The sequence below is a fragment of the Bufo gargarizans genome, chromosome 1 (assembly GCF_014858855.1).
Source record: "Bufo gargarizans isolate SCDJY-AF-19 chromosome 1, ASM1485885v1, whole genome shotgun sequence".
Lineage (NCBI taxonomy): Eukaryota > Metazoa > Chordata > Amphibia > Anura > Bufonidae > Bufo > Bufo gargarizans.
In genome coordinates, this window is record NC_058080.1 from 754,921,923 (window position 1) to 754,945,796 (window position 23,874).

The window sequence follows — 23,874 nt, forward strand, 5'->3', positions numbered from 1 at the left end:
GGCAGTCTCCAGTACACTGCTTCATGCTGAACTCCAACTCTACTGTATCATTAGCTTGTCTATACTGGTGCTCAACTCTGCATCATCAACTCTGTTATAACTCTATGCTATAACTATCTCAAGTATACTGCTACAACTCTGCTATACTGGACCTCAATACACTGCTACAACTCTGCTACCTCACTCTACATTGGTCTCCCGTTGAACTTTCATACACTTGTCTTTAGAGTAAGTCTGTTTCTCAGGTCTTCAGTCAATTTTGCTGCATCAACCCTGCTACATCAGTCTTCTGATTAACTCTGCTGCATCAGGTCTACAGCTCCACTATATCAGTTTTGCTGCTCTGCTGCAGCAGTGCCCCCTGTGGGACATCTGCTCCACCTCACCAGGTGAAAACCTAAGACTTACCACTGCCCTTATTCTTGTTGCCCCCTTTTACCCCCCGGGTGGTCCTAGGAGGTGCAGCTCTGGAGCACAAACTGCTTCTTTAGCAGATACTATGCAGCCCTGGTGTTGTCCTCTCCAGTCATGTTTTTAAACAACATGTTCAGTAAAGTTATATCTATCGGGGAAAAATGAGTGTCAAAAAGGAGAGTATCTTCACTGACTGGGAAATGCGAATTATTCATGGACGCCAATGAGTGCCGGACTGCAGGGGGTACCGGACTATTGGTAGCTGGCTGATGTTAAGGTATTTTACAGTGTCTCTGGATCTATAGGAATGATTGTGCCCCACCCCCACAATGATGTCTGACTCACATACCTTCATTATCGCAGTATTCTAGGATTGAAGGGTCTTCGCGGATGATTGCCGTCAATGTATTGACATCGCCATTAGCTGACGCTTGATAGACCACAGACAAGTCAATCTCTTCTGATGAGTCACCTGCAAACACAGAGGACAAAACCCTGACACAAAGCATCCGTGATCAGCCTGCAGATCATCTCAGCCTGCAGAAGGTAAAGAATATTTTTCTATTATTAAAACTTTCAGTGGGGCGGCCATATTGGAGGCACATCTTTCTGTATTGTCTCTGTAGGGGCAGCCATATTGGAGACACACTTTCATCCTGTATTGTCTGTATATACAGGGCAGCAGGGTCTGTCCATTTTTAGCAGCCGCACTAAATGAGAGTTAATGGACGGTGAAATGTCTATAGACTATTACAGGATGTAGGATGTAGGATAGAGAGATGATGGATGGAGGATAGAGGGACTATGGAGGTAGGATAGAGAGATGATGGAGGATAGAGGGATTATGGATGTAGGATAGAGAGATGATGGAGGCAGAATAGAAGGACGATGTGTACAGGATGGAGGGACCATGGATGTAACATAGAAGGACTATGGATGTAGGATAGAGGGACTATGTATGTAGGATAGAGAGATGATGGATGGAGGATAGAGGGACTATGGAGGTAGGATAGAGAGATGATGGAGGATAGAGGGATTATGGATGTAGGATAGAGGGACTATGGACGTAGGATAGAGGGATGATGGATGGAGGATAGATGAACTATGGATGGAGGATAGAGGGATGATGGATGAAGGATAGAGGGATGATGGATGAAGGATTGAGGGATAATGGATGTAGAATAGAGGGACTTTGGATGTAGGATACAGGGACTATGGAGGCAGAGGAAAGCATGATGGGTACAGGATGGATGGACCATGGATGTAAGATAGAAGGACTATGGATGTAGGATAGAGGGACTATGGATGTAGGATACAGGGACTATGGATGTAGGATAGAGGGAATATGGATGTGGGATAGAGGGACGATGGAGGCAGAATAGAAGGACGATGTGTACAGGATGGAGGGACCATGGATGTAGGATAGAGGGAATATGGATGTAGGATAGAGGGAATATGGATGTAGGATAGAGAGAATATGGATGTAGGATAGAGAGACTATGGATGGAGGATAGACGGACTATAGATATAGGATAGAGAAATGATGGATGAAGGATAGAGGGACTATGGATATAGGATAGAGGGATAATGGATGGAGAATAGAGGGATGATGGATGGAGGATAGAGGGAATATGGATGTAGGATAGAGGGACTATGGATTTAGGATAGAGGGACTATGGATGTAGGATAGAGGGATAAAGGATGTAGGATAGAGGGGCAATGGATGGGAGATAAACGGTCAATGAATGGGTGATAGTCTCAATAGCTCCATTATCTTCAGTCTCAATAGATGGATGGGGTATAAAGGGATGATGGATATGAGATAGAGGGATGAGGGATTGGGGATAGAGAGAAGATGAATACAAGATAGAGCAGTAATGGCGAACCTTTTAGAGACCGAGTGCCCAAACTGTAACCTAAAACCCACTTATTTATCGCAAAGTGCCGACACAGTAATTTACCCTGAATACTACAGTCCAGTATAGTATACAGTATGTTCCATGTACTTTATCATTTAGCTATAATCGCCTGCCTGCATTCAGTGCGCTGCCTGCGCTGTTCATAGTGCGCCTGCGCTGATGAATGGCAGGAAAGGTCTAAGGCATATTGGTACACCATAGACTTCCAGGGCGCAGGTGCCCACAGAGAGGGCTCTGAGTGCTGCCACTGGGATAGAAGGAGGATGAAGTGGGATAGAGGGGATGAAGGATGGTGATAAAGGAACAATGGATGGGGATGGAGGAATAATCAATGTGGGATAGAGGGATGAAGGATTTGGGATAGAGGGACGATGGATGGATGATAGAGGGACTATGCATGTGTGAAAGAAGGACGATGGGTGCAGGACAGAGGGATGATGGATGTGAGATAGAAGGATGATGGATGTAGAATGGAGGGACTATGGATGTAAGATGGAGGGATGATGGAAGTGGGATAGAAGGATGATGGATGTAGAATGGAGGGACTATGGATGTGGGATAGAGGGATGATGGATGCTGGATAAAGGGACGATAGATGCAGAATGGAGGGATGATGGATGCAGAATGGAGGGATAATGGATGCAGGACAGAAAGGTGACATTTTCATAGTCAGGTGTTTCAGATGACCTGATTCTTCTGTCTAGGGGAGGATTGTACAGCAGACCGCCGGGACCAGCATGTAGCCGCCCCTCCGCTGCTCATCCTCCTGATCTGAGCTGCATTCAAGTGTTGTTACAGGAAAGACACAATCAACCACTTCTAAGAATTTCTCATCAGCTTTCACAGATGTGAGAGTCACAAACGGAGTTTCATAATTGAATAAAACTGTGAATGCTGTGAAACTGACGACGCAGAAAACTGACCTCATTATACATAAGAGGCGAACAAATGCTAAACTAAGCACAAAAATAACAAGATGGCCTCCACAGCAGTAAGAAGATATCGACAAGAGGACGATCAAGTGCCTGGTGTCAGATAACCGTATTCTCACAGAAGTCACAACAAGTCATTAAAAATCCTACCGCTCCAAGATATAAAAAAGTAATACATTATAATTATAGCAAATAAAAAAGTCAAAACAGTCCTCCGAACGTATGCATCAATCGTCCCATGTACATTTTTGTCATATGGTTGTTCTTCCCAAGAAGGATCAGGCAAAGTGAATATTTTTCCTGATTTCCCAAACTTTTCGTTCTCCAGAAGTGTCTGTCAGTGGCTTTATTACCCTCTCCCCCATTGAATACACACAGGGAGCATTAATACAACAGCAGAAAAAAAACAAAACAATTAAAAACGGATGCGCTGTCAATTTTTTGCATCAGTGTGTGCATCCATTTTCTGGCCATCTATCAGTTTTTATCACCCGATTTGCAGCCGTTTTTAATGCCCCCCCCCCCCCCACTGTGCCCCCAGACATCAAATGGCCCCCATAGTGCCCCCCAGTATGATGAATTCCCTCTCCTAGTATGATTAAAGGGTTATCCCATCTTAGACAATGGGGGCATATCGCTAGGATATGCCCCCATTGTCTGATAGGTGCAGGTCCCACCTCTGGGACCCGCACCTACAAGTTGAACAGAGCCGGGGAGAGTTGTGGCTGGAGGACCCCGGGTTTCCCTGGGTCTGTCCACCACCAGGCGCAGCTTCCATTGAAGTGAATGGGAGCGCACCGCGCATGCGTGGCCGCCGCTCCCATTCATTTCTATTGGACCGACGGAAATAGCCGAGGCTATTTTCGGTGGCTCCATAGAAATGAATTTAGGGCGGCTGCGCAGTGCGCTCTCCTCCACTTTCTCCACTCCGTTCTCCTTGTAGGTGCGGGTCCTAGCGGTGGGACCCGCACCTATCAGACAATGGGTGCATATCCTAGCAATATGCCCCCATTGTCTAAGATGGGATAACCCCTTTAATGCCCTCATTAGGGGCCCCCACTATGATTAAAGACCTCCATAGCTTCCCCTGTATTATTAATGGCCCCCGTGGTGCCCTCCAGTATGATTTATGCTCCCAGTATGATTAATGCCCCCATTAGTGACCCCCATTATGATTAATGTCCACTTTAGTGTCCCCCAGTAGGAATAATGCTCCCATTGGTGGCCCATATTCAGCTGGTGCGTGGGAAAAAATATGACCTCATTCACTTGCACGAGTGGGAACACTTACTGCAGGCAGCAGGACCTGACGCTTAGGTCCTGCTGCCTCCAGTGAGGAGCGAGTGCCCCCAGGCATGCAAGTGGATGAGGTCATTTTTTCCTCCATGTATATATACCTGTATGTATTTTTTTTATTTTAACCCCTGAAAGACCCTTTGCACCCATATTTAATGGCCTTTAGCCTCTTTCACATGAGCGGGTTTTCTGTCCGGACCAAGTCCTGACCCATTCATTTTGATGGGTCTGTGCACATGAGCACTGTTTATCACTGATCATCTCTGCGTTCAGGAAAAATCGCAGCGGGTTCTATATTGGGTGTTTTTGACACAGCTCTGGCCCCATAGAAGTGAATGGGACACCCGCATGCAATGCGTTTTTTCACTGATGGTTGCTTGGAGATGCTGAGGGTTATTGTTTTCCACTGACCAGACCCTGACTCCGTACCGCTTGTGTGAGATAAGCCGGGTGCAGTCCTGTCTAAACGGCCGTTAAAAATGGTCCCATTGATTTCAACGGAGTCCGCCTGGCTGTGAACATGGCCAAAAATAGAGACGATTTTTTACTGTCCGTGAAAAAAAACATCTATGTGAATAGCCCCAAGAACAAAATTGCTTCTGAAAATGGCAGTTACAAGGCCATTAGTTTATACATTCATGTGAATTTGGCCGGTCCGAAGGCATATATGTAAGGTGGAGCCAAGAGGGTGTCGGTAGAGATGGCGGTCTTTCGGCTGACCGCTATCAGATATGTATGGCTGCCCTAAGACCTGTAAGATCAAATCTAGCTGACCTGTCTGCATTATAACCCTAGGATACATTATATTAGATGTCTCCATTTAAGTCTCTAGACAACGGTGCTTCAGATGGTTTTGGTGTAGAGGCCAAAGAAGAAGACAAGACTAAAGCAATCTGTCAGGAAGCAGATGTCAAGACCTATGGAGGTACGAGGCTTTCTAGTAACGCACAATTCATTACCTTATCTATTCCAGGAAAATCTAATCTGTTGTCATTGGTGACTTCCCCCAGCAGCTGACGTCTCCAGATTTAATTAGGTCCTTGTTACAGCGCCGGTCCCTGAGGTTTGACTGCCTCTGTTCTCTCTGTATATTACAGTCTATAGGTCTGCCCTCTTGACACCTTATTATAACAGTAAAAGGGAGTCAGTCACCATGAAAATGTAGCGCAATCTGACAGCACCATGTTGTAGAGCAGGAGGTAATACCCCAGAGTTGCGGGTATTACTATTTTGTGCTTTGGTTACTGTATTTTACATATTTCTGATGCACTGTGAATGTAATGACATGTTATGCACTTGGTTCACCAACAGATGGCGTATGGTTAGCAATGTTCGGAAACAGAAATGGAACTGATCATTCCATTCCTCCCCCTCTTGGTAGGGGTGGGCTAGTCCGACTTCCTGCCAAGGGTGGGGCTGAGCTTGGGAGTCGTTAAGGCGGAGAGGGGATGTGTGAGGACCTTCTACTGCCTGGGAGTAGGGAAGCAGCTCTTAGAGCACCCTCTTCCAAGAGTTAGAGAGGACCTTTCACTAGAATAAAAAATCTAAACTAACTATACAGACATGTAGAGCGGCGCCCAGGGATCTCCCTGCACCTACTGTTATACCTGGGCGCCGCTCCGTTCTCCCGGTATAGCCTCCGGTATCTTCATAGTTAGGCTCCACCCAGTTGAACCTGCCGGCGTCTCATTCTCCCATGCTGTAGCGCTGGCCAATCGCAGCGCTCAGCTCATAGCCTGAGAGAGAAAAAAAGCCTCTCAGGCTATGAGCTGAGCGCTGCGATTGGCCAGCACTACAGCATGGGAGAAGGAGACGCCGGCAGGTTTCACTGGGTGGAGCCTAACTATGAAGATACCGGAGGCTATACCGGGAGAATGGAGCGGCGCCCAGGTATAACAGTAGGTGCAGGGAGATCCCTGGGCGCCGCTCTCCATGTCTGTATAGTTAGTTTAGATTTTTTATTCTAGTGAAAGGTCCTCTTTAAGTGGGGTGCAGCGCAGTGACTTGCTACAACCAGCTTCTGCTGACTCTGCTGTGAAGTGAGGGAAAACAGGCTGAAGACTCATCATCGAACAACTATCGCTAGGTCAGTGTCAACTAAGTGCCGAATCATCACCAACCAACCTGCCACCCTACCTCCTCAGTTGGTGTCAGAAGAGAATTGCACTAAAGCTGGCTGCTACCATTTGTACTTTCAAGTTCTAAGTTGCACTTAATAAAATAACTTTGTTACGTTCAAGTCTGGCCTCATTCTTCAGTGCTACAACTTTGGCTACTTTCACACTGGCGTTTCTGGGTCCGCTTGTGAGATCCGTTTTTAAGGCTCTCACAAGCGGCCCAAAATGGATCAGTTCAGCCCCAATGCATTCTGAATGGATAAGGATCCGTTCAGAATGCATCAGTTTGGCTCCAATCAGTCTCCATTCCGCTTTGGAGGCGGACACCAAAACGCTGGTGTCCGCCTGACGATGCGGAGCCAAACGGATCCGTCCTGACTTACAATGTATCCGTTTTGACTTAGACTTTTTTTAAAAAGAATAATGCAAATGGATCCGTTCTGAACGGATACAAGCGTTTGCATTATAGGTGCGGATCCGTCTGTGAAGATACAAGATGGATCCGCACCAAACGCAGGTGTGAAAGAAGCCTTTCTCTGCAACGGACCCCAGAGAGCGACGGTCTGAAGTAGGACACCGTGACACAACTACAGTACATCAGGGCCGCTACCACTCCCATCGTCTAACCAGCTCCAACCGGGACTGTCATAGAGGGAAGCCTGTCAATCACTGATAGGACCGCCTTCTCATAGAGGGAAGCCTGTCAATCACTGATAGGATCGCCTCCTCACAGAGGGAAGGCTCTCAGTCATTGATAGGACCGCCTCCTCAGAGGGAAGCCTGTCAGTCATTGATAGGACCGCCTCCTCATAGAGGGAAGGCTGTCAATCACTGATAGGACCGCCTCCTCATAGAGGGAAGCCTGTCAGTCATTGATAGGACCGCCTCCTCATAGAGAGAAGCCTGTCAGTCATTGATAGGACCGCCTCCTCATAGAGAGAAGCCTGTCAGTCATTGATAGGACCGCCTCCTCATAGAGGGAAGGTTGTCAATCATTGATAGGACCGCCTCCTCATAAAGGGAAGCCTGTCAATCACTGATAGGACCGCCTCCTCATAGAAGGAAGCCTGTCAGTCATTGATAGGACCACCTCCTCATAGAGGGAAGCCTGTCAATCACTGATAGGACCGCCTCCTCATAGAGGGAAGCCTGTCAGTCATTGATAGGACCGCCTCCTTATAGAGGGAAGCCTGTCAATCACTGATAGGACCGCCTCCTCATAGAGGGAAGCCTGTCAATCACTGATAGGACCGCCTCCTCAGAGGGAAGCCTTTCAATCACTGATAGGACCACCTCCTCATAGAGGGAAGCCTGTCAGTCATTGATAGGACCGCCTCCTCATAGAGGGAAGCCTGTCAGTCATTGATAGGACCGCCTCCTCATAGAGGGAAGCCTGTCAATCACTGATAGGACCGCCTCCTCAGAGGGAAGCCTTTCAACCAGTGATAGGACCACCTCCTCATAGAGGGAAGCCTGTCAGTCATTGATAGGACCGCCTCCTCATAGAGGGAAGCCTGTCAGTCATTGATAGGACCGCCTCCTCATAGAGGGAAGGCTGTCAATCTCTGATAGGACCACCTCCTCATAGACCGAAGGCTGTCAATCACTGATAGGACCAACTTCTAATAGAGTACTCCCCTACATAACGGAAACAGGACGGATCTGTTTTGCAGTCCATAGACTTCTATTATGCCGCTAAAGGCATTGAGTTTTGCATAACGTCATAGAATTAGGTTATGGTCCGTGGTAACGGAATCCATAACGCAATTTACCTTTTACCACCAAACCAAGTGTAAACGAATTTCATAAGAGGAAATTTGCTCATCTCTTATGCTGACTAATATTTCTGCCCTCCCTGTTCATACAGAGACAGTTCAGATTCCCTTCCCTCTATGATAGCGGTCCCCAACCGCCGTCTTTAACGCGGTACTAATGAAGCGCTTCCATTATGGAAGCGCTTCATTAGTACACGAGGACCAGGAAGCGGTGAAGGATCTGTACTCACCGCTTCCTGGTCCTTGGCTCGGCTATCGCCTGTGCAGGGCTGCGCACAGCGTGAGGTCGCTGTGTGACCTCACACTGTGCGCCGCGATACACAGCCGACAGCAGAATGAAGAGGATCGCGATGGTGACCAAGAGCAGGAGAGGTAATTGTTTTATTTTATTTTATTTGCACTGGGGGCTGACATGGGGGGCTGATAGATGGCTAAAGGTTGGGGGGTTGATCTGAGGCATTGGGGGTCTGATCTGAGGTCTGATTAACATTGGGGGTCTGATTGCTGGTCTGACCTGAGGTGTAATGAAAAATATTTTTTTCTTATTGTTCTACTCTAAAACCTAGGTGCATCTTATAGGGTGAAAAATACGGTACAGTGCAGCACAGACCAGTGCAGCATAGACCCTAGTCAGTTTATATAGTCGTTATATCGTGTTATATATTTTAATATGCACCTTGTGTTTTGTTATGCGAGTGAATCAGTCAGTGCCAACTAGCACCAGCTAAGCCCCGCCCACCCCTAAGCCCCCCCCCCCAGAACTCCCCCACCCGGTCCCTGGGAAAGTTGTCTAGCATGAAACTGGTCCTTGGTGCAAAAAAGGTTGAGGACCACTGCTCTATGAGGTATTTGTCACGTTCAGCTACAACAATTGTCTTAAAGGTTAACTCCATCAAAAATGTATATATTTTTTTGTGACCATTTAAAGCTATTTTTACATGTCAAATGAATTTCGCAAAAACTCTGTAGTACAGAGTGAATCATGTGAAGACAAAGCGGGTAGAGCAGGGATCAGCAACCTCCATCACTCCAGCTGTTAGGAAACTACAACTCCCAGAATGCTTCATTCACTTCAATAGGAGTAAGAAGAACAGTCAAGCATGCTTTCATGCTGAGAGTTGTAGTTTTACAGCAGCTGGAGTGCCGAAGGTTGCTGATCCCTGTGCTAGAGGAAGAGAGAGAGCTGTTTCTAAAAAGATTAATCTTCTAGAGGAAGAGACAGCCGCTAGTGAAGGACTAATCTGCTAGAGGAGGAGACAGCCGCTAGTGAAGGACTAATCTGCCAGAGGAGGAGACAGCCGCTAGTGAAGGATTAATCTGCCAGAGGAGGAGACAGCCGCTAGTGAAGGATTAATCTGCCAGAGGAGGAGACAGCCGCTAGTGAAGGATTAATCTGCCAGAGGAGGAGACAGCCGCTAGTGAAGGATTAATCTGCCAGAGGAGGAGACAGCCGCTAGTGAAGGATTAATCTGCCAGAGAAGGAGACAGACACTAGTGAAGGATTAATCTGCCAGAGGAGGAGACAGACGCTAGTGAAGGATTAATCTGCCAGAGGAGGAGACAGCCGCTAGTGAAGGATTAATCTGCCAGAGGAGGAGACAGCCGCTAGTGAAGGATTAATCTGCCAGAGGAGGAGACAGCCGCTAGTGAAGGATTAATCTGCCAGAGGAGGAGACAGCCGCTAGTGAAGGATTAATCTGCCAGAGAACGAGACAGCCGCTAGTGAAGGATTAATCTGCTAGAGGAGGAGACAGCCGCTAGTGAAGGATTAATCTGCTAGAGGAGGAGACAGCCGCTAGTGAAGGATTAATCTGCCAGAGGAGGAGACAGCCGCTAGTGAAGGATTAATCTGCCAGAGGAGGAGACAGCCGCTAGTGAAGGATTAATCTGCTAGAGGAGGAGACAGCCGCTAGTGAAGGATTAATCTGCTAGAGGAGGAGACAGCCGCTAGTGAAGGATTAATCTGCCAGAGGAGGAGACAGCCGCTAGTGAAGGATTAATCTGCCAGAGGAGGAGACAGCCGCTAGTGAAGGATTAATCTGCCAGAGGAGGAGACAGCCGCTAGTGAAGGATTAATCTGCCAGAGGAGGAGACAGACGCTAGTGAAGGATTAATCTGCCAGAGGAGGAGACAGCCGCTAGTGAAGGATTAATCTGCCAGAGGAGGAGACAGACGCTAGTGAAGGATTAATCTGCCAGAGGAGGAGACAGACGCTAGTGAAGGATTAATCTGCCAGAGGAGGAGACAGCCGCTAGTGAAGGATTAATCTGCCAGAGGAGGAGACAGCCGCTAGTGAAGGATTAATCTGCCAGAGGAGGAGACAGCCGCTAGTGAAGGATTAATCTGCCAGAGGAGGAGACAGCCGCTAGTGAAGGATTAATCTGCCAGAGAACGAGACAGCCGCTAGTGAAGGATTAATCTGCTAGAGGAGGAGACAGCCGCTAGTGAAGGATTAATCTGCCAGAGGAGGAGACAGCCGCTAGTGAAGGATTAATCTGCCAGAGGAGGAGACAGCCGCTAGTGAAGGATTAATCTGCTAGAGGAGGAGACAGCCGCTAGTGAAGGATTAATCTGCTAGCGGAGGAGACAGCCGCTAGTGAAGGATTAATCTGCCAGAGGAGGAGACAGCCGCTAGTGAAGGATTAATCTGCCAGAGGAGGAGACAGCCGCTAGTGAAGGATTAATCTGCCAGAGAAGGAGACAGCCGCTAGTGAAGGATTAATCTGCTAGAGGAGGAGACAGCCACTAGTGAAGGATTAATCTGCTAGAGGAGGAGACAGCCGCTAGTGAAGGGTTAATCTGCTAGAGGAGGAGACAGCCGCTAGTGAAGGATTAATCTGCTAGAGGAGGAGACAGTCGCTAGTGAAGGATTAATCTGCTAGAGGAGGAGAAAGTTAGTTATAAATAGTTAAGGTGGGTTTAGACAGGCTGATGGAGCGGGAAGTGTTCCTTCCTGACATTCGGCTGCTTGTTCAGTGAAGGAGACCGGTGCATTCGAATGCAGCTATCTCCCTCCCAGTATAAGGACGAGGGATCGCTAGGCTGCACTACTGAATCATCCTAAAACAACAGGAGATGGATGACTTGTCATTCCCCTTGCACCTGTTCTCCCCAAAAGGGGTCATTGACCTGCAGAGGAGGTTGTCTCCCCCTAAAGTGAAGATGGATCAGAGACAACAACCCAGCTGACCTATTAGGTGTGCATATGCACATAACCAGTTTGCCTCATCATCTTGTAGTAGGAGCGTTACCTTGCATAGTAGACAGATGTAGAATGTAGTGGACATGTAAGGGACAATGTAGAAGGTCGCCGTGTCCTTGTGTTACAGTGATACCAAGTGTTACTGCACATGCTGTGACTGTGGCTGGGATTGATCCTGGTGCTGAGCTGTGAGATTACATTGTAACGTACTGAATGTGTCTGTAGAAGTCTATAATTGACTCGATGATGATAACAACACAGAAGACTAGAAGTGAGTTTCATTCTCCTGGAATTAATTCATTGAGGTTTCCTCCTACGATCATTTTATTAGATTATTTTCATCGATAAACTGACACAATGTTAATGAAGCAGCGAGTAAGCAGCATAATGTGGGCAATGGCAATCGTATCCAGTCTAGACAATGCTGTGTGAGCCAAACCCATCAGCAGCAGCTGCACCAATGTCTCTGCTGGTTTGTTACAATGTATCAGTCTGGAGTCCGGGCTGTTTAGCTCACAGAGCATTGTCTAGACTGGAAAGAACTGTGCTAGTTTGTTACAATGTATCAGTCTGGAGTCCGGGCTGTTTAGCTCACAGAGCATTGTCTAGGCTGGGTACAACTGTGCTAGTTTGTTACAATGTATCAGTCTGGGGTCCGGGCTGTTTAGCTCACAGAACATTGTCTAGACTGGATACAACTGTGCTAGTTTGTTACAATGTATCAGTCTGGGGTCCGGGCTGTTTAGCTCACAGAACATTGTCTAGACTGGATACAACTCTGCTAGTTTGTTACAATGTATCAGTCTGGAGTCCAGGCTGTTTAGCTCACAGAGCATTGTCTAGACTGGATACAACTCTGCTAGTTTGTTACAATGTATCAGTCTGGAGTCTGGGCTGTTTAGCTCACAGAGCATTGTCTAGACTGGATACAACTGTGCTAGTTTGTTACAATGTATCAGTCTGGGGTCCGGGCTGTTTAGCTCACAGAACATTGTCTAGACTGGATACAACTGTGCAAGTTTGTTACAATGTATCAGTCTGGAGTCCAGGCTGTTAAGGGTACTTTCAAATTAGCGGCAGAGGAGTCAGGCAGGACAACAGCCTGTTAGATCCGTCCTGCCCCATTGACTATATGGGGACGGGGGCAGAGTTCCGGCGGCAGCACAGCAGCGCACAGCGAGAGGCAGTCGGACTTTTAGTCCAAGTGCCTCTCGCTGTGCGCAGCCGTGCTGCCGCCGGAACTTTGCCCCCGCCCCCATATAGTCAATGGGGATGGAGCGGCAGTCCAGGGGCACACGTGAACTAGCGGCAGGACGGATCTAACAGGCTGTTCACCCACCGGAACAGCCTGCCGGACTCCCCTGCCGCTAGTGTGAAACTAGCTTTAGCTCACAGAGCATTGTCTAGACTGGATACAACTCTGCTAGTTTGTTACAATGTATCAGTCCGGAGTCCGGGCTGTTTAGCTCACAGAGCATTGTCTAGACTGGATACAACTGTGCTAGGTTGTTACAATGTATCAGTCTGGAGTCCAGACTGTTAAGGGTACTTTCAAATTAGCGGCAGAGGAGTCCAGCAGGCTGTTTCGGCAGGACAACAGCTTGTCGGATCCGTCCTGCCGCTAGTTCGCGTGTGCCCCCGGACTGCGGCTCTGTCCCCATTGATTGGAGTCTGGGCTGTTTAGCTCACAGAGCATTGTCTAGACTGGATACAACTGTGCTAGGTTGTTACAATGTATCAGTCTGGAGTCCAGGCTGTTAAGGGTACTTTCAAATTAGCGGCAGAGGAGTCCAGCAGGCTGTCGGATCCGTCCTGCTGCTAGTTCGCGTGTGCCCCCGGACTGCGGCTCTGTCCCCATTGATTGGAGTCTGGGCTATTTAGCTCACAGAGCATTGTCTAGACTGGATACAACTCTGCTATTTTGTAACAATGTATCAGTCTGGAGTCTGTTTAGCTCACAGAGCATTGTGCTTTCCATTCACCTTTTTGGGAGTTCTGAAAACAGCAGATCAAGCGTGCTGAGCTGTTTTTTTGCACTCCAATAGAAATAAATGGAGAGCACACCGAACATGCACGGCCACCTCTTCATTCATCTCTTTGGGATTGCCGGAAATAGCATAACCAGTAGTGTTGGGCGAGCATGCTCGGCCGAACACTAATTTTACTCGAGCATCGCAATGCTTGTCACATCGCGGTGTTCGGCCGAATACAACGTGTGCTCGAGCGCGAAGCTCGAGTCTCCTCCCCGCACATTTGTTGGCTGCTACACAGCCAATACACGTGCAGGTAAGTACTGCCCTCACTGTAATAGCAGTAGCCATGTTGGTTACTGGCATTACAGTGATTGGCTGGCTGAAACGTGTCATCGGGTGCTATATAGCACCCGTAGACACGTGTTCGGCTCAATCTTAGTCAGGGAGAGCTGGAGAGCAGAAGGGAGAGATAGTGTAGGGAGTGAAATAGGAATATTTTAGTTTTTATACTTGTTATAGACCCAAAAGTCCTTTTAAGGACTATAGTTGTATCTGGCAGCAATATATATTTTTAGCGCAAGCTGCACTAAATAGCTTGCAATTGTTTGGCCGCTGCAGACAGCGACATTATCTGCGCTACATCTCCTGTCTAATGTGTGTGCAGCCTAAAAATATCAGTGACATCCAGTGTACTTTTTCCGTAGACGGTGTCCGCTGCGGACAGCGACATTACCTGCGCTACATCTCCTGTATAACATTTGCCCATCCTAAATATCAGTGACATTTATTCACTGTATTTTTTTTATTAGGCATTGAAGACAGCGACATTACCTGCGCTATACCTCCCGTATAACGTGTGCGCATCCTAAAAATATCTGACATTCTGTGTACTTTATTTGCGCATACACTTACAAAACCTGCGCTACTGTACGTGTGACATACTTGCAAGCATATATACCATTTAATATGTGCAAGGAGAGCAGTAAGGGACGGGGAAGTGGCCGCGCTGCTGATGGTGCATGTAGAGTCCGTGGCCCTAGGCGCAGTGAAACTGTGCCTGCTGCCAGAGCACAAGAAGCACACTCATCCATGATACCTATCTTCATGTCCCAGTTTGCAGGGCGGCGCAGGACATCACTCTTGAAGTCACAGGTAGAGGGTCAGCTCAGCAGCGGGCCCTCACCCATAATGTTTTAGAGCAGGCATCCTCAAACTGCGGCCCTCCAGCTGTTGTAAAACTACAACTCCCACAATGCCCTGCTGTAGGCTGATACCTGTAGGCTGTTCGGGCATGCTGGGAGTTGTAGTTTTGCAACAGCTGGAGGGCCACAGTTTGAGGATGCCTGTTTTAGAGGTTCACCAGCAGGCTCTTGCTCCAGATGTTTTAGAGGGTCACCAGCAGGCTCTTGCTCCAGATGTTTTAGAGGGTCACCAGCAGGCCCTTGCTCCAGATGTTTTAGAGGGTCACCAGCAGGCCCTTGCTCCAGATGTTTTAGAGGGTCACCAGCAGGCCCTTGCTCCAGATGTTTTAGAGGGTCACCAGCAGGCCATCAATCATATTTTTTCAAGGTTGTGTATGGTAAAGTAAATATACAGGAAAGAATGTTTCCTAACAATTTTTCCTCGAAAATCTATTTTTTCTTCGGTTTGGTGCGTATTATTGTCAGTCTGTAAAAGTGGCGTACTACTCGGACAACATCGTTCCCAGCAGCGACCTGGGAGTCCAAGATGCATCCAGACATCCTCCCCAGGGTGTTCCCGAACCATTTCAGTGGTGTTTCCATCAATTTCTGACCTTTTCCTATGAACCAGACACCCTCCCCTCTTCAGAGCAAGGGGTACCTGGTTTAATGCTCGGGTTCTCCCATTGACTTCCATTGTGCTCGGAGCACCCCGAGGTGTTCTACCTGAGCACCTGAGCACTTTGGTGCTCGATCAACACTAATAACCAGCGCTCGGATATTTTTTGAAACTCCCATAGAAGTGAATGGCAGGTGGCCATGCTTGCAGTCTCGTTCACTTTGGGAGCAATGTTCTGAATATAGGTGCAGGTACCACCCAGCGATACGTCTCAGATGAGACAACCCCTTTAACCTTAACCAGGCAAATTTTAATTTTTATCCCTTGTCTTCCAAGAGCCATAACTCTTTATGAGGGCATATTTTATTTATTTCTTTTTTATACATTTTTTAATGCCACCATTTAATTTACAATTTCTTTCTTTTTTTCCCCTTTTAGGTGGGGGGCAAGGTGACGGAAATTCTGATTGTTATTTCTGTTACAGCACTCACTGCGTGTAATACATTTTGTTTTACTTTACTAATTCGGACAGTTTTAGGTGCGGCGATACCAGTTATGTTTACATTTTTCTTGCTTCTTTTTATATGTAAAATTTGGAAAAAAGTGGGTGATTACAATTTTTTATATTTTTGTGTTTTATAAACACGTGTTTAATGTGATGCTGTCATTTTTGGTCCCTTCTCATCGCTTATTCAATAGACTGAAATAATATAAACCCCTTTTAAATGTGACGTTGCCTTCGCTCTCTATTATGTCTCTGGAAGACTTTTCACTATAATCTGGAACATCACCAGAGGGTTTTGTGACTTCTCAGCTGCGATGAGGCTCACGATGAGGTTAACCGTCTTAGATGGACTGAACATTATACACAAGGCCATTTCTTCTTTAAACTATTGCTACAAAGCCAAAAGTATATATTGAAAGGGTTTTCTAGGAGTTAAATATTGCTGACCTATCCTCAGGGTAGGTCATCAATATCTGATCGGTGGGAGTCTGACTCCCGGCACCCCAGCCAATCAGTTGTTTGAAGAGGCCTCGTCTGAGCACTGCAGCTTCTTCATCCTATGCACAGCACAGCGCCATACACTGTATAGTGGCTATGCTTGGTATTGCAGCCAAGGGCAATTCACTTGAATGGGACTGAACTGCACAAAGGCCATGTGACCAATGGATGTGACATGCCCCACTGATCAGATGTTTATGACCTATCTAGGTCATCAGTAGTTAAATCCCCTTTACGATTGTCCTAGAACAAAAGAGACGCTTAGGAACCTGCAATCTATATCCTCCAGAGGACAGATCTGTGACACCCCTGAATGTAGGAGAAGGAGACGTTGTCTAAAATAAAGAATCCGAATGAAACAGTGAAATACAGCGCAGGCGAAGCAGACTGTTCTGCATTGCAGATGTGAGTCTGTGAGAGAGGTGCCATCTTGTGTGAATAATACGTCTCTTCTCCGGAGCCTCTGCAGGGGGACGGGAAAGATAATAAATCAGGATGACCATATATATATATCTCCATAAAGAATGACATTAACATATATCCTGCTGTTGTGCTTTGCTGTCACCCACAGCGATGGATAATGTCAGGACCAAAAGTTTTGGCGTTGTGTGAAACTGTTGAAATTTCTCAGAATTGTCTCTAATCTATAAATCACATGCCTTTTGCTGGAATTATACATGTCTTGTAGTGAATCTCTGACTTTCATAATCATATTGTTTTTAAGTTCAAAATTCTGTTTTGATTGATTTATTAATATGTCATTACAGCAATCAGAACTCAGCTCTTTCTGATACAGAGCTCCAAATCCCCTCCATAGAGATGGTTGCATTATAAAATTCTAAAGCCATCACGAGGGTATTACTACATACAGATATATATACAGCCACCACTAGAGGGAGCCCAGGAGATTACTACATACAGATATATACAGTCACCACTAGGGGGAGCTCAGGAGATTACTACATACAGATATATACAGCCACCACTAGAGGGAGCCCAGGAGATTACTACATACAGATATATACAGTCACCACTAGGGGGAGCTCAGGAGATTACTACATACAGATATATACAGCCACCACTAGAGGGAGCTCAGGAGATTACTACATACAGATATATACAGTCACCACTAGGGGGAGCTCAGGAGATTACTACATACAGATATATACAGCCACCACTAGAGGGAGCCCAGGAGATTACTACATACAGATATATACAGCCACCACTAGAGGGAGCTCAGGAGATTACTACATACAGATATATACAGCCACCACTAGAGGGAGCTCAGGAGATTACTACATACAGATATATACAGACACCACTAGAGGGAGCTCAGGAGATTACTGCATACAGATATATACAGTCACCACTAGAGGGAGCTCAGGAGATTACTGCATACAGATATATACAACCACCACTAGAGGGAGCTCAGGAAATTACTATATACAGATATATACAGCCACCACTAGAGGGAGCTCCAAATATTACTGCATACAGATATATACAGCCACCACTAGAGGTAGCACAGAAACTCCCTGACAATATTATTATTTAACTCTATGACCATTTAGGGAGAACAGTGTATCAGAAAATCAGAGATCCACAACCTATAAAAAGTTATTAAGAAATTACATAGCAAAGATAGTTTAACCTTTTTAGAGTAAACTACAAAACGGTGCTTGAATTTGGAAATTTTAAAGAGTTGTCCAGGATTTTAATATTGATGGCCCATCCTGAGGATAGGTTGTGACTGAGTTCTCTAGTGTCAGATCCACCCAGCTTCGGGATGGTAAGTATATTAGAAACTTTCTTTCACAGGACAGTTATGTGTCACACTCACGTACTGAACTGATTTTGGGTAATGATTTTACTTTGTCATGTGGTTAGGATCCCAGATGTGGTGAGAGGAATGTCTGACCACGTCTAGAATTTGTCAGATTTTATAGACCACCACTTCAAGAATATGTCAGATCTTATAGACCACCACTTCTAAAATACAGGTATGTCAGCTCTAATAGACCATAACGTCTACAATGTCAGATCTTTTAGACCACCACTTCCAGAATGTATTAGATCTTATAGACCACCACTTCCAGAATGTGTCAGATCTTATAGACCACCACTTCCAGAATGTGTCAGATCTTATAGACCACCACTTCCAGAATGTGTCAGATCTTATAGACCACCACTTCCAAATGTGTCAGATCTTATAGATCACCACTTCTAGAATATGTCAGATCTTATAGACCACCACTTCTAGAATATGTCAGATCTTATAGACCACCACTTCTAAAATACAGGTATGTCAGCTCTAATAGACCATAACATCTACAATGTCAGATCTTATAGACCACCACTTCCAGAATGTGTTAGATCTTATAGACCACCACTTCTAGAATGTGTCAGATCTTATAGACCACCACTTCAAGAATATGTCAGATCTTATAGACCACCACTTCCAGAATGTGTCAGATCTTATAGACCACCACTTCCAGAATGTGTCAGATCTTATAGACCACCACTTCCAAATGTGTCAGATCTTATAGACCACCACTTCTAGAATATGTCAGATCTTATAGACCATCACTTCCAGAATGTGTCAGATCTTATAGACCACCACTTCCAGAATGTGTCAGATCTTATAGACCACCACTTCCAAATGTGTCAGATCTTATAGACCACCACTTCTAGAATATGTCAGATCTTATAGACCACCACTTCTAGAATATGTTAGATCTTATAGACCACTACTTCTAGAATATGTCAGATCTTATAGACCACCACTTCTAAAATACCGGTATGTCAGCTCTAATAGACCATAACGTCTACAATGTCAGATCTTATAGAATATGTCAGATCTCATAGACCACCAGTTCTGTAACTTGTCAGATCTCATAAATTACCACTTCTGGAATATGTAAGACATCATAGACAATCGACTTCTGGAATATGTAAGCTGTCATGAACAGCTCCCGAATGGCAGATCTGTCTGGTAATGCATTTATACATATAGCCTGTACGATATTTCTGCAGTAATGAACATCTTTAACATTGAGAACTGTAGAAAACTGGGTGATAACCCCTGAGGGACCTTTCATGGTGGTGTCATTGTTACCCAACTTTACCTGTGTCCTGAATGGCAAATCTTCCTTGTTCTGCATTGATGGGTATCCCATTTATCAGATTCTCATGATTATGGATTTAACATTCAGAACTGTTACAAAGCTGCGGAAACCCCAGCTGATTCTGTAGTGGAGATGAAATTAGTTGTCACCCAACTTTCCCAGCTTTCTGAATGGGTAATCTGCCTAGTAATACAAGTGATACATAAACCCTTTACTATAATTCTGCAATAATAGACAGATTTAACATTCAGAACTGTTGGAAAGTTGAGTAATAACCTCTGTGGGACCAGTAGTGGTGGCAAAATTCATTGTCACCCAACTTTTCCAGGTTCCTGAATGTTAAATCTGCCCAGTAATACATTGACATGTAGCTCTTGTACTATATCTTTGCAAGTTTCACATTTAGAATCATAGGGAAGTTGAGTGACTGACCCTGTGGAACAGAAATGTCAGCCATCTTTCCCGGGCTCCTGAATGGCTAGTAATGCTTTCATTCATATTTCTGCAACATTCCTGCAATATTAGACAGATTTACTGTTCAGAATGGCCACCAAATTGGTTATCACCCAACTTTCCTAGGCTCCTGAATGGCAGATCTGCCCTGCTAACATCTTTGAGCAAAAATCAGTTGTCACCCAACTTTCCTAGACAACAGTTTAAAGTGCTGTGGGTTACGTGGCCAGGACAGACACAAGGTGGCCTTGTAGATTGTCAGATCCTATGGTCAGGACGCAGTATCTGTGAATATATGCAGTATCACAGGCCGCCATAGATACAATCATGTATGACCAGGTCATGGCTGCAGTATAAAGCATCAGAGGCTCGGTGACGCAGCGCCGCGGCCTCAGGTTGCTGCAGTCACTTTCTGCTGAATCCCCGCACTGTAATTGACAGCTCAGCTCCATCTGGATTTCCATAGCAACCTGTGCATGTCAAATTGCTTCCTCTATAGTGTTTGTTCTGCCAGAAGCGACTCTGCACTTACCTTACAGTGAGGTGCAGGAGGCCCCAGTGATACAATGTATCTGCATTACTACGTTATTTGTAAACAATGTCACTGCAACATTGTAACAAATGAACTCCCTGGGGGTCAGGTGCAATCATGGCTGTAGGCTCAGCTGCAATACCAGGTGATGCCCATGGACAAGAGGGGCGCTGTTTGAAATCAAGGCAGAAAAGTGTGACTTAGGAATTAGGGAATATATTCATGTGAAATATAAATAATATAACGCTAAGAATTATTAACGATCATTAGGAGCCAATTGATTCAGAAGAATCGATTCGTCTCATCAAGCAGGGTTATCCACCTGCACCTGGGCGTCCCCAAAGATGAGGATGCTCCCCCTGCCACTTGACTGACCGGGCCTGAAAATCTCGCTGCTACCCCGAGTAGTGGTGCAAACGCAGAGGCTCTGCTTCTGCTATTAGAGCGGCGACTGCGCATGTCCTGCTACGTATCAGCGCATGAACAGTCGCTGCTCCAAGAGCAGAGCCTTTGCGCTTGCGTTGCTACTTGGGGTACTAGTGTGTTTTGTCAATCAAGCGGCAGGGGGAGCACCCTCGGCTTCGTGGACACCCCATAGCAGGTGGAGAACCCTACTTACGAATCGATTGGCTCATCTCTAATGATGATATTGAAAGGGCATCTGTCAGCAGTTTTGTGCCTATGACACTGGCTGACCTGTTACATGTGCACATGGCATCTGAAGGCATCTGTGTTGGTCCCATGTTCATACGTGTCCGCATTGCTGAGAAAAAGGAGGTTTTACTATATGCAAATGAGCCTCTAAGAGCAACGGGGGCGTTACCATTACACCTAGAGGCTCTGCTCTCTCTGCAACTGCCGCGCCTTCTGCACTTGGACTGACGGCCAGGCAGTGTAAACGTCGTCACACCTGGTCCTGGCAATCAACATGCAGAGGGCTCAACAGTTTTAGAGAGAGCAGAGCCTCTAGGTGTAACGGTAACGCCCCCGTTGCTCCTAGAGGCTCATTTGCATATATTAAAACATCATTTTTCTCAGCAATGCGGGCACATAGGAACATGGGACCAACACAGATGCCTTCAGCTGCCAAGCACCCATGGAACAGGTCAGCCAGTGTCATAGGTGCAGATCTGCTACCCTTGAAGAACCGCTCCTGAGGCAAACAAGTCATTTTGCCTGCAGCAGCCACTGCAGGCGAACGGTAGTATTACACGATGACCATTCAGATGAACGGTTTCTTAGAGGCACTCTGCTCATAGAGAGCGGAGCCCCTCCTGTATCATCCACGGGCCCTAATGGGGCATAGAGACAGGAGTTTACCTGATTTACCAAATTTAGGCTAGTTTGTGTCCAGCCGAACAGCGTACGGATTTCCGCCGGACGCCATTATATGAAATGGGGCTGGCGGACATTGCGTCCGGATCCGGGAGGCTGTTCTCTGCCGGAAGGTGTGAAAGTAGCCGAAGAAATGGAGTGGGGACTGGACGGTCAGCCTTGCTGCGCTGGAGTCCTGGGTTCGAATCTGACCGAGGACAACATCTGCATAGAGTTTATACATTCTCCCCAAAAACATACCGATAGGGAAATCACATGAGGGACAGAGACTGGTGACAATCTGTGTGCAGCGCTGTGGACTATGTTGGCGCTATCTAGAAATGCTGCACGTCTTGCTGTAGCCCATTGGAAGCACAGCACATTTACAACCAGAGTCCATCTTCTTCCACCAGGCTGGTAATGAATGAGTTAATGCTCGACTCACCTTTATGTTGATCGAATACGGAGGAATTGCTGAAATCCATGATTCCGTCCGAAGGGAGGATGATGATGATGATGATGTCGGCTGCCGGGAAGGATGGGAGATCTCACTGCAATAGATGCATGTGCTCACAGCATCGTCTGCCCACCATTGCTCTATGGACGCCGCAGCCAGGGACACGGGAGATCAGACGCATTTCACAGCAGGCTCACGGCCAGCACAGGGCAGGCCCGGCGGCTGCATCTGTGGGGCATTGTGCTGGCTGAATCATAGCTTTTGTTATAGCCGGAGCGGAGGGAATCCAGGAACCAGAGATCTCACAGGAGGGAACGATAGCCTGGGAGGTGCAGACTGAGCATGTGCGGCTGCCTGAGCGCCACGCTCTGCACTCAGCAGACACACCGAGGACTCCCAGGCAAGGATCAGGCTGATGTGGCCATGTCACAGGGTGCGATGCAAGTGGCCGCAGAATCACAACATTTGCATCAGTTAAGCCTCATTCACACGTCGGTGTTTGGTCAGTGATTGCGAGCCAAAACCAGGGTTGGAGCCTCCACGAAGATAAGATATAAGAGAAAGATCTGCACCTGGCCAAACACTGGGGCGCGTTTACTACGACCGGCTTTTTAGGCTACTTTCACACTAGCGGCACGGACCTCACCATCGGGTGAACAGCCTGTCGGATCTGTCCTGACGCTAGTGAACGTGTGCCCCCGGACTGCCGCTCCGTCCCCAGGCGCGGCAGCGCACGGCGAGAGGCTGCCGGAATAAATGTCGGACATGTCGTAGTTTTATTCTGGCAGCCTCTTGCCGTGCGCTGCCGTGCCTCCGCCCCCATTAAAGTCAATGGGGACGGAGCGGCAGTCCGGGGACACACGTTCACTAGCGGCAGGACGGAACCGACAGGCTGTTCACCCGACGGTGAGGTCCGTGCCGCTAGTGTGTGAAAGTAGCCTTACGTCGGTCTCAGTTTCCCCCTTCCGCTGCAGTTAGATTTGTCTAATTTATGACGGGGTGTGCGCCTCGTCATAAATTAAGCGGACCTGCGGCAGTCCTTACGCCAGGCGTTAACGTTAGTAAATTTGCCCGGCGCTGTCCGCCCCCGTCACGCCCAACTGCCGGACACCGCGTAAAACCAGCCGTGCGACTAAATATTGTCACGCAGTCGGTTAGAAAAGGGGACTTACGGCTATTTTACAGTCCCTTAGTAAAGGTGAATAAGGCATAACGTAAGGAATATGCAGCAGATTTCACACTTTGCATTGGAAATCTATGGCAGCGACTTGAATATAGCAAAAAATGTTAGAATAGTAAGATCGGGGGCAAATGGGCGCAATCTCACAGCAAATCTGCAGATTTCACTCTCTGCTTTGCAAACTCTATGGCAACGACCTGGAAGAAATCTGCAACATAAAGAACACCCTAAAATCCGTGCAGATTATTTCTATCCCCTAAAAAATGCTAATCACTAACACTGTACAGCTCCGAAAATCCGGGACAAATCCGTCATGATGACCATAATAACATAGAACGGTGGACGCGAAATTAACCCAATAAACCCCCAATCGATGAGACCA

The 23,874-nt window shown here is 46.8% G+C and overlaps 1 protein-coding gene across 5 annotated transcripts in view; it reads right to left on the reverse strand.

Annotated features, from left to right (window-relative positions):
* ANKRD55 (ankyrin repeat domain 55) overlaps positions 1–22,604 on the reverse strand; it is a 61,361-nt gene extending 38,757 nt beyond the window's left edge. For 3 of the 5 annotated variants that reach the window (XM_044293572.1, XM_044293587.1, XM_044293556.1), the window contains exons 1-2: positions 22,301–22,604; positions 764–886 (exon numbers count right to left, since the gene is read on the reverse strand). In XM_044293572.1, coding sequence (XP_044149507.1) covers positions 764–886; positions 22,301–22,340 — 163 coding nt within the window. In that variant the 5' untranslated portion in view covers positions 22,341–22,604. Of the gene's footprint in view, positions 1–763; positions 887–19,556; positions 19,678–22,300 lie in introns of all 5 variants that reach the window. The other 2 variants (XM_044293579.1, XM_044293564.1) reach the window with 2 other exon arrangements.
* Between the last annotated feature and the right edge of the window lie 1,270 nt (positions 22,605–23,874).